The following is a 12,087-nucleotide window of genomic DNA, read 5'->3' as shown; positions in this document are numbered from 1 at the left end:
GAATGAAATAATTTGGCTTCCAGCAATTGCTGAATTATAGTGTTTTATAAGTAACTTCAGCTCTGTCTTCTGACGGCGCTGAAGTTGCTCACTGCTGCGCCCAAGTCTCCTGCGCTGGAATAAAAGTGTTCGCCTACACTGTGTGTCCCTGTAGCATTTTCCTTGTGTCTGTTAAGCAACTACCAAGTCAAATTCCTTGCAAGTGCAAACTTGTTTAGCCGAATAAAATTGATTCCGATCCTGAAGAGTCAAAGCACAGAATGAAAGAGCCAAAGCACTGTTGCATTAAAGCACACTTGAAGTGAGAGGGATATGGAGGATGCCATGTTTATCTGCTTGTAAACAATACCTGTTGCCTGGCATCCTGCTGATCTCTCTCTGTGGCATCCATAGTGCTTGAATCACACACTTGAGTTTAATGGCCCTTTCACTTTGGGGCAGTGCAGTAAATTTACTGCACCCCACTGCAGCCTAATGAAAGTCTATGGGGTAGTTCATACTTCCCATGTAGCAGTATGCTGCGCTGAAAGTGCCCTATTGAACCCGTGGACATATCTACGTTACCATGCGACTCCTACAGCGATCTGCATTGGACTGCAAGTTATGTAAGTCTAAGGGGATACAGGGTTTTTTTCAAAATGTTGGTGGTGGCGTTGCGGCTTGCATTGGCAGGGGAGCATATTTTTAAATATGCTTCCACACACTTCCGTATTTCCAAAACAGGAAGTGAGTCCAAGTGAGCGTCACTTCCTGTTTGGATGTCGGCCAGAAGGTTATTACCGCATATTAACGCGGTAATCCCCGAAAGGCCTGTCTTGGCCTAACGCCAGTCGGTAGTCTGAAGCCTGCCTGAAACAAGCATGAGGCTAATATATGCACTCTTGTGAAATGGTTTGAAAACGCAGTAGTGCCCTCAACAAATGGATTTAGTTCTTTAGAATTAAAACGTTCCATTCTTCTAACCCAGTGATCTGCAAACTTTCCTTCTGTTTTAAGTAGGCAAATCACACCAAGCATTTGTCTGTGCCAAACCCTTCCTACAGTCTAATGCTTCATACACACTTGAGATAAAAGTCTTTGGAAAAGGCAAGATCACCAACCAATTTTACCCCATTCCATGTAGTATGAGAGCCATACTCTACACAGTCTATTCTATGGAGCTGCACTCCCCATCAGATAACAATCTTTTGCAAGATGCTGCACACAAAGATGCCCGTACACACTCAAAAGATCATTATCTGCAAAAGATCTGTTCCTGCAAAAGATCCATTCCTGCAAAATGCATTCATAGTCTAGTATGAGATCTGCAGATCATTATACACACCTTTTTTAACAGACTTCATCTGCATATCTGGCAATCATCTGCAGATCTTAAAATCCATCCTGGTGGATCTGATCTGCAGATTATCTGCAGATGATTGTCTGTTAAACCAAGTGTGTATGAGGATCTGCAGATATCATAGACTATGAATGCATTTTGCAGGAACGGATCTTTTGCAGATACTGATCTTTTGAATGTGTACAGCATCTTTGTGTGCAGCATTTTGCAAAGATTTCTGTCTGATGGGGAGTGCAGCTCCATAGAATAGACTGCGTAGAGTATGGCTCTCATACTACATGGAAGGGGGTAAAATTGATCTGTGATCTTGCCTTTTCCAAAGACTTTTATCTCAAGTGTGTATGAAGCATAAGAAGCACAATGCTGAGCTAAGTAGCAGCAGAAGCCCATCCAACTCTATCTGCTGTTACCTTCTTTATTTGTACTGCTTCAAGTCACATGACCACATTTTTGGGACAGCATTTATAACTTAAAGCGGACCTGAACTCAAAACTTCTTCTCTGCTCTAAAAGATACGCAACAGCATAATAATCTTTGAAGAAAAACATTTCTTTCTTACAACTGATAGAAATCCTACTATAAATCTGTGGTGTGTCTACTTCCTGCTTTCATGGAAGCAGACAGTTTGTTAACATCCTGTGTTTACAAATTAGCTGCTCTGCCGTGGCAGAGGGGATTCCTGAGCTGACACAGCTGAGAGATTAAATTACAGTGGTGATTACTCACAGAGTTAGACAGGCTGAACTCTCAAAATGCGTACAGGGTGCATTTCTCTATGTTTTCCTTCTGTTGTGTACAAGAGTTCAGGTCTGCTTTAAGATGCCTCATTTATAAGAGAGAAGAAACATTTTGGGCACTCTAAAAGCAAGCAAAGAAATGGTTTACTTAAAACAGCAGAGTTGGGCTATAATGTTTATAGTTTTTATTCATTTTATTGCATTACAATTAAAGATTAAAAATGTTAACAAAAGTCCTATTGTATGGGTATAATTCTTAAATGACACAACTGTGTTTCCGGCTTTCAAATATGTGCTATCACAATTATAGACCATCAAAAAAGTACTGCAAAAATCAGGTACAGTCTGTTCTTAGCATAATAAATCCCCATCAAATGTGTACCTGTCAAAATGTTCTCCCACACAGCGATTTTTAATACGTCTTAATGTCTTTTCTGGGTGAGGGAAGGGGGGGAGCAAGACATATATTTATATTTTAAGATATTATGAAATGTATATCTCTATAAATTAGGGTATTTAGAAAAAGTGGAATACTGTAATAAGAGATAGCAGTTAGTTTATCACATGTCAGTTGATATAATACATCTGTAGGTAGCCCACATACTGTATACAGAACACTAGGCCAAAGGCTGACCGGTTTTGTATTGTTCCCTGGATTTCATTGCCATATTTACTATCCTTTTTATCCAATGAGTTTTCCCTTACCTACTCTACCTGATGAAGCCACAAAAGGCTTTAATCATTGGGCCTGATGCACTAAATAGTGTAATATTACTATGTGGAGACAGCGCACAGCAATATTACCGGTACTAACGCAACAATGAAAAGCGAGTCACGCTATTAGCATGCCCTACGGTACTTGAGTAAAGTGAGCAACCATAGCAAACGCAGACAGTACTCAAGTACTTTGGGTTGCATTAATTCACACATTTTCACTGTCTCCTCTTCTTTCTTATAAATGAGGCATCTTAACCTCTTCACTCCCGCTATCTGTTGATGTCCCACAAGGCTCTGTTCTAGGACCTCTTCTCTTCTACATCTATACTCATGGCCTGGGACAATTAATACACTATTTTGGTTTCCGGTATTACCTCTATGCTGATGACACTCAAATCTATCTTTCAGTTCCTGACCTCTCTACACTATTATCTCAAGTTCCTGACTGTCTGTTGTTTCTGCATTCAAGTCATCCCGTTTCCTTAAACTTAACATGAGAAAAACACAGATTGTGATATTTTCTCTGTCTCTCTCTGTTCCCCCACCCATAGTGACCATCAATGTAGAAAATTTCCCAATAACTTCAGCTCCTAAAGCTTGCTTTTCGGGGGTAACCCTGGACTCTGAGCTCTCATTTAAATCACATATTAACACATTAACAACCTCCTGCTACTTCCCTCTCAAAGATATTACCAGAATTTGTCCCTTCCTTACACAAGAGGCTACTTAAAATTCTTGTACATTTCCTGTCTTGATAATACCCTACTCTGTGGCCTACAGAAAAACAGACTGGCACCTCTCCTGTCCCTACTGAACTCGTCTCATCCACTTCTCCTCCCGATCCTCTGATGCTACCTATTTTTGCCAATCCATCCATTGGCTGCCAATCACCCAAAGGATCCAGTTCAAACTCCTAACACTATCATTCAAAGCTCTACATAGGCTATCCCCGCCATACATTTCCTTATTAATCTCCACATATCATCCCAACTGGAACATTAGCTCCTTCCAAGAGACCCTCTTGCCATCCAGCTTGGTCACTTCCTCTCACTCTCCTATTCAGGACTTCTCATCGGTATTACCTCTCCTTTGGAACTCTCTACCACAGCCTGTCCATCTTGCAACAAGCCTGGAAATTTTCAAACATACCCTCAAGACACACCTGTTCAAATATGCCTGTAATTTTCTATAGCTATAATTTAAAGCTCACTGTCTTATCTGCTAACCCCTTTGTCTACTCCCCCAGTGTCTCTGCCTCACTATCCTCTAGATTGTAAACTTGCAAGGGCAGGGACCTCTCCCTTGTGTTTCCTGTTTCTGTGCATTTTATCAAATGAACATCCATCCATCTGTACTTGTATCACTAGTTGTCATCATTGTATAGTATGTTGAAATGCTAATGTATCTATGCTCCCCATTATTGTAAGTTTTGTACATTGTGCAGCTTAAGGAAGTTGTTGGCGCTATATAAAATAAATAATAATACAGAAAATGTTCAGCTAGGTTCACATCGCAAACCCAAAACAGACATTTTCTGTCCATTTGCAGGATCACAGTGGATGGCAAAAACTGAATGTTAACTGATTCTGTTATTAAAGAGGAACTTGCCTAAACAAACATACTTTCATTAAGTTACATTACTTATGTTATTTAAAATCGATAGGTAATATAATCTCTTACCCACCCTGTTTTAACCTCCTTGCCGGTTATCCCGCAGCGCTGAGGGGCGGTTCGGGACTCCCTGTGACGTCACAACGTCTATGACGTCGGTGACGTCATCCCGCCCCGTCGCCATGGCGACCGGGGAAGCCCTGCAGGAAATCCCGTTCTCAACGGGATTTCCTGCATACTCTGATCGCCGAAGGCGATCAGAGTGGGTGGGGGGATGCCGCCGCTCAGCGGCTATCATGTAGCGAGCCCTGGGGTCGCTACATGATCTAAAAAAAAAAATTTTTTTAAAAAGTGCGGCGCTGCCTCCTTGCTGGATTTTTTAGACCGGCAAGGAGGTTAAAAGAACAGGCAAATGTTTGATTTCATGATGGCAGCCATCTTTTTGGTTGTAATGAGGTGGCAGGGAGTATGATACACAGTTCCAACTGTCCTGTGTCCTGATCATCCCTCCCAGTTGCTAAACAACGTGAATAACAACATAGCAAATCCCATCATGCTCTGCACAGCATCAGGGAAAAAAGCCCGGGCTTTTTTTCTTTGATGGGTGGAGTTTAGATAAAAATACAGCAAAAAATGATGCTTTGGTAAGAAAAACAAAGTTCTGATACTGTGAAACTGTTAAAGAAACACCAAGCCTTTTCAGTTCTGCTGAGTAGATTTTTAGTCCGGAGGTTCACTTTAATAGGATCTGTTCACACTTGTCAGTCCGCAACAGATGTGTTCGGGTAAGCGCAATGCAAAAATCCAACTGGACTACAGTGCACCATCTTATTGTACACTGCACTGTCCACTCCGGTTAGCAGATTGTAGTGTTGGTGTTTGAATTCAGAACTATGTGGTTTGGAACCCAAACACACACATTCAGCACCATTTCAGCACCGGACAGCAGGATGGGGCGCATATCGTTTAGCTCTGATACTTCCCGATTCCAAACTGAAAGGATGTATCAAAGCTACATGGGGCGCACCCAGTGCTACTGTCTGGTACTGAAATGGTGCCGAATGCAGCCGTTTGGGTTCCAAACCCCATGGTCCCAAATTCGAAAACACCAACACTAGCCGTTAATGATCCGGCTCAATGTCAACTGAGTATGCTCATCCAATTTTGTTTTAGCACCTCCGGGAACTCTGAGAGCTTACCTACACAATCTGATCATAGTGTTCACAATTTGTTGATCCTCATACTACATGAAGGTGGTAACATTGGCCAGTGATTTTTATGCACCCTAAAGCCTGGTACACACTTTCAGTTATGTCAATCACTGACCAATATTACCACCTTCATGTAGGATGTGGGTTTACCTACATAATCAGCTTATAGTATTCACTATCTCTTGACCCTTATACTAAATGGGGATCGTAAAATTGGTCAGTGATTGCGCAGCAGGTTATTTCGGCGATTGTCGCTCAGCAGCAAAACTGGGCACAGCTATAGCACTAGAGCTTAAGTGTGCACTCCGTGCAAGAGTAATTCGAGGAGTTGCTACGACTCGGAGGGCGAGTAGAATTTAACGCCACTGGGAATTTGGGCAGCAGCAGGGTGAGCCGTCGTCAGCAGGGTAGACCTGCGCCCAACTCACCGGCGGCGTTATAATACATACACCAGCAGTTGGCCAATTATAGTTGAAAGTGTGTACCAGGCTTAACACCTAATATCAAAAGAGAATCAACACATTATTTTGTCATAGGTCAATTATAAGATAGATAGATAGATAGATAGATAGATAGATAGATCAGTTTCAGTCTCTCATTGTCTCTTTCTTTCTGTGTCTTTACCTTCCCTTCACTATATGGCTCTCAATAGGAGTTAGTGAATGACTGAACTAATCAGTTAATGGCCACCTGTAAAGACCCCCATTCATAGTTACAAATAATTCAAGAAAGCCAAAAGAACTCTGATCTAGAATGCAGGGAACAGATTACACAACCTAATATGTACCAGCCATGACCGATGCTGTTCCCTCCTATAGCGTATGTATTTAATCTATGGAACATTCCATCACACATTTTACCAGTGATGCTTCAAATATGTTGTCATTAATCAGTGGTGATAAAGGAAGCCAATACAGCTGATAGATCGGTGTTTGCCACTATGCAAATCAGCTACATATTCAACGACAAACATACAGCTTCGCAAAGAGGCTTCCGCTGCAGTGCGTTCTGGAGCCCCCATCCCCTTACCTAACACTAGGAGTTAATTCTATGCCATTGCAGTGTCTAAATCTGACTCACAGTCAGTTATAAATACACCGTATCAATCAAACGAGCAGCTGGGCAGCATTGTTCCCATCTCGTGTATTCTACATCTACATACATACGTTAAAACACAGAGACACAAAATAACACTGTGCTATAGTCATTTATAGCTCCCCATATGCTTAACAACCACACATTCTGGCGAACGCTACTTCACTAGTTGCGTGCCACTGCGGAGCCACGGGGTAAAAATATAGATAATATATAGGCTGGCATAGATGGCCAGTATAAATATGCTTAGCAATCCTGTATTATAAATGTATACATACAAAGACATAAGACTATGGTTGGGATTAGATTGTAAGCCCCTGTGAAGGACCATTAAGGGACAAGACAATATACTCTGTACAGCGCTGCAGAATACGTTGGCGCTATATAAAAATACTAAAATAATAGTGATAAAAGACATATGACTATGGGAGGGATTCAATTTTGAGCCCCTCTGAGGGACAGTTAAGTGACAAGACAATATACTCTGTACAGCGCTGTGGAAGATGTCAGCGCTATATAAATACTAAATGATAATAATGATGATAATATATTCACTATGACAGACAGCATGACACAATACACACAGCATCAGTAGCAGTGATAAGGAGTGCAAGCATGAGAGAGGTCTGTCCTTGGACAAGTATGGCATGTCAGCTGTATGGAGGCATCTGTCAGGCTAAAGCATGCTGCTCGCTCTAGATGCTTGTACAAGGCATCCTGATTATTCCACTGTAGACACATCAGGCTGACACATTGCAGAAAATCAGCAGCTAACCGGTGCAGAGTAGCAGGGCTCTCTCATTATCCCAGCACCCATGAATGCCTGCACAGCCTGTTTTGTCAATGTATGCTAGTTAGTTGGAACACCGGTACTGGCATAGAGGAGCCTGCAGGCGATCTTGCTCAGCCTGCATCAGACCCGATCAGGGTGCAGGGCTGCTTGTGTGCTGATACATAGGTGTGATCTACAGTGTGCAAAGCAAGACAGCCTATATCCTCTATACAGTGATCTGAAAATGGAACCCACTGCCAGTGATGTTTAGAGAGGGGCTTCATGCAAGCAGTGGTTTTGCACGGCAGTATAATGCATCCTCATCTTCTGAGCCAAGCCCTGGCAGGGACAGCAGGCTCTGGGCACACAGCACCCGCTGTAATCAGCATCACTGCAGAATACTTACGATTTCACCATCAATGCTGGGAGATGGCTGTAAATCTTTGCCTTGGTCGCATCCGTTGAAGCTGGGCTGCTCACACAGGGCTGGCTGCTCATCATCCATGCGCATGCGTCTCAGGTTTCTTGAAATATTATTATTATTAAAGGCTATTATTAGTGCTCGCCGTTATCAGTCCGAAAAAATGAGAAGGAATTGTTCTGTAAACTCAAATGATCTGCAGAAAAAGCTGTGATCTCACATTGTCAGCCTTTTGACTACAGGAGGCGGATGCTGAGTGTTGCTTTGATGCAGTGTTGCCAACCATCAGTAAAATGACAGACAGTCCCTGAAAAAAAAAGTGATTTATTTTCTCCCTGTCCCTGTGGTCAGCAGAGACTGATAAAGAGTCTGTAAAAAAGACCAGCTTTCTGCAGCAATGCTGTAATGAGTGCACGTGCACAGCCACAAATAAGGAATTAGACACAGGTTGAAGACTGTCTCTCTCCCTCCTGCTTTCTCCCCAGCCCTCCCCTCCTCCCTTCACCTTAGCTCCCCCCTTTTTCCCAGAGCCAGACACAGGCTGGGGGTTGGTATGACCTGTGACCTGTCCACACTGCAGCTGCCAGCCAGAGAGAGTAGGACAGATTGAAGCGTGCTGCCAGCCAGGAGGGATGCACACAAGGAGCAGACAGATTTCAGGACTGCCTGACGGAGTGATCAGAGCAGCATAGAGGAAAGCCAAGAGGATGCAGCAGGTTCGGCAGTGGTGAGTTAACAGTGTGAGATTGATTAACCTTTGCCATGCTGCTGCTGTGATGATGTCTGAGCCCCTCCCCTATTCTCCTATGCCCAGAGAAAGTGTCAGCAGTGAAAGAAGCCTTATCTGTACTTTTGTGTGTTTCAGCCTAGCCAGACTCCGAATAACCTGTGACCAGGTAGATAACCAAATCATATACAGTAGTGCTAATTGGTGACCAACTCTACTACCTCTATATTGTACTAGCAGGAGTCAACCAGAAAACCCCCGACCCAAGAGTCAAAGTCAAAACTGAAATGTGTATAAGGGCAGGTTCCCACGGATGCTTGCACGTTTATTACCGCCGGCTGTGGCGCTCGTCGTTAAGCGTTACCCTATTTTTTCCATTATTTGAGCTGACCTGGAAACAGCAGGTTGCCTCCATGGTCATTTACCGCTTCGCCTCTGTGTTTCTCTGCAGGGGTGAAAAACAATGATCGGTGCTAAAAGCCAACAAAAGCCAACAAATGCTTTTCTGCACGCTTGCAGAAAAGCATTTGGAAGAGACACCGGGCGACTGGTCCAGGACTCCACCTGGATTTTGTAAATCACAATGCCTTCAATGAATATCAGACATCACAGCAACAAAAACTCAAAGTTTTGGTCACTTGAACTTTTTCAAGTGCTAACTCAACAAGATTAAAGAGGCACTGTAACAACATAGTAGAATGTAATACATTATTCAGGCTACCCAATTGTATGTTAATAATCCTGGTTTCAACATCAGAAAGACTTCATTTTTATGTTGCAATATAACCCCGCCTTCCCAGTGATAATTAGCCTAGACTGTTAAGCTATGCATACTTCACCCCCACCCCCATTCATTAAAGCGGTATAAAACTCTGACATAATATTCAATAAAAACATGTTTTCCTACTTTTTTATATCCCATTCAGTTATCATATTTGCTTTTTTGCATAAGTATTATTATTCATTTAAAAATTAAAAGTTCCCAAAGTACAATTTGTTTTGCTCTGAGAGCTGACATTGCATTTTATTCATAACTAGTGTATTCATATTGTAATGTACCCAGAAATGCTTTCTGAGTATCTGTCTGTGTTCAGGAGTGTCTGAATGACCATGTTTACATTCCTCACTTGATACAAGTAAGTAAACACAAGATAATGTTATCTCCAGTTCAGATGCCTCCAGCTTTCCCTGCAGGGAGCTTGTAAGTCCTGTGTTTAACTAGTTGAATGCTGTTCTAGTAAAAAAAAAATGGTAGTAGTATATATTATGTTGTAAATAATATTTTAGAGCAAAGAAGAAATGTTGGGTTTCATACAACTTTAAGGAAGATTAAGTGTTATTTCTAAAGAGTAAATAAACATTCTACAGCCATGCACCTGCCAGCAGTAAAGATGTCACCACCTGTGCTAAAATGTATTCATAATGTTATTTTCAATACAGTTCCTCTTTAACACACACATACATACTGGGACACCCCCATAAACAAGAGTGGGTGGGCACTATACTAGAGTGGAAGGTTTAAGATGTGTACTGGAAAAAGTGATTCCTCAAGATGGTATGGATCCACAAATCTGTCTATTCCAGAAAGAAAGTAAGTGGATAAATCAACAAACAGGTTGTCACCCAAAGGGTTAAATGAAGACATTACTCTAAAATGTTATTTGAAATTAATTGCATGCAAAAATATCACTGTAACTTTAAGATGATTATGGTTGTTGCTCTTTAAGTGAAGTGTCCACAGCCTTTTGCTTGTGGGGGGTGTTTTTTGAGTCAGAACTTGAAAAATGTTGAATGACCGAAATATTGTGCTGTTGTTGCTGTGATGACTGATAATCATTAAAGGATAACTGTAGTGAGAAGAATATGGAGGCTGCCATATTTATTTCCTTTTTAAACTATACCAGTTGCCTGGCAGCCCTGCTGATCTATTTGGCTGCAGTAGTGTTTGACTCACACCAGAAACTAGCACGCAGCTAATCTAGTCAGATCTGACAATAATGTCAGAAACATCTGATCTGCATGCTTGTTCAGGGTCTATGGCTAAAAGTGTTAGAGGCAGAGGATCAGCAGAGCTGCCAAGCAACTGGTATTGCTTAAAAGGAAATACAAATGGCAGCCTCCATATCCCTCCTGCTAATGCTATTGCGCTTTGCAAAATCTGGGTGTCGTCCCCGATCATTTGTACATATCAGAAAACCAAATCATATCCATAAACACATTTTGGATCAGATTATCAGACCAGGCCACTAGACAGTCTACAGTATTTGAAAGCTCGGAGTAAGTATACTTTTATTCACTTTATTCTACTGTGCACTTTAGCTTTTTAATTATTATTATATTATAGGAAGAGCTCAGCATTTTCTGTGAGAAGATTGCTACCTATATGGCTTCAGCAGCTACAACGCTTCAACCTTTGCTACTGCCACCAACACCAGCCTTATTTGCAGATGGACTACTAAAATTCTATTTCTACTTGCACCATTACTGCACTAGTGGCTTCGCCATTTGCAACCATTTTGCACTTAACAGTAAAGCATCATGGTTGCTCTTGGCAACACACTGCATATATCATACTTACTCATTTTCCTTTTTTTCTTCTCTAGGACTTCAGACTCAGCAACACCTCCACAATGTTTCCCTAACTTTTTCAAACTACTTGTCTTTGTGTATGTTTTTTAAGTTGTCTAAGGATCTGAGCACCTTGAATGAAAAACAAAATAAGTCAAATGAAGCTTCCCATAAGGGAGGTTCATAAACGGTGGGGGTGGCAGGCATTCATTTACTTTGGGGGGCTGCTCTCTAGCCCCCCTTCCCTGTAAGTATGCAGACTGAAATCTTAAGGGCTTGTTCACACTGCAGGTGTTTTCAGGTTTTTTTCGGGCCGCCTGCGGCTTTTAAAAAATGCCCCCCGACCGCGTGGCCAATGAATGTCTATGAGAAGGTTCATATCAGCGCGGGTCGTTCGCGGTGTGGCTAGGAAAGCGGTGCGTGTTCCATTTTTGGGGCGATTCCGCATCAATTAAAGGTATAGGAAAATCAGAGAACGCTTACAAAACGTGCAATAAGGCGATTGCGCTTGCGTTTTTAAGAATAAATACATTGTATTTATTATTTTCCGGTTTAAACAGCTCACTTCCTGACTTGCGTCAAGGAGTGAATTACAAAACCGCTTGGAAAAAACGCTTAGAAAACCGCTAAGCACAAAAACAAATCGCCCACCCAAGTGCCAAAAATCAGGAAAAAAAGACGCCTCAAAAACCCCCAATGTGGACGGACACGCAAACGGAACGCAATGCGAACAAGGCCTTACTGTTCCAGCTGCAGCTGCCTCCGTTTGAAGTTCCTGTGGCTGATATCGCAGGGTTCAGGCCGCCCCAATGACTGTCGGGAGATATTGATGTGATTACATCACAAGGCCTGCTAGTCGTAGCCATCTGCAGCACACAAAGATGGCTTG

The 12,087-nt window shown here is 42.2% G+C and overlaps 1 protein-coding gene across 2 annotated transcripts in view; it reads right to left on the bottom strand.

Annotated features, from left to right (window-relative positions):
- RGS20 (regulator of G protein signaling 20) overlaps nucleotides 1–12,087 on the bottom strand; it is a 228,689-nt gene that overhangs the window by 79,539 nt on the left and 137,063 nt on the right. Inside the window, exon 1 of one of the 2 annotated variants that reach the window (XM_068234771.1) lies at nucleotides 7,889–8,372. The exons of the other annotated variant lie outside the window; for it this stretch is intronic. Coding sequence (XP_068090872.1) covers nucleotides 7,889–7,993 — 105 coding nt within the window. The 5' untranslated portion in view covers nucleotides 7,994–8,372. Of the gene's footprint in view, nucleotides 1–7,888; nucleotides 8,373–12,087 lie in introns of those variants that run through there. 2 annotated transcript variants of the gene reach the window in all.

The sequence above is a fragment of the Hyperolius riggenbachi genome, chromosome 5 (assembly GCF_040937935.1).
Source record: "Hyperolius riggenbachi isolate aHypRig1 chromosome 5, aHypRig1.pri, whole genome shotgun sequence".
Lineage (NCBI taxonomy): Eukaryota > Metazoa > Chordata > Amphibia > Anura > Hyperoliidae > Hyperolius > Hyperolius riggenbachi.
Note: the sequence above shows the minus strand (reverse complement) of the source record. Positions and strands in the feature narration are given on the sequence as shown.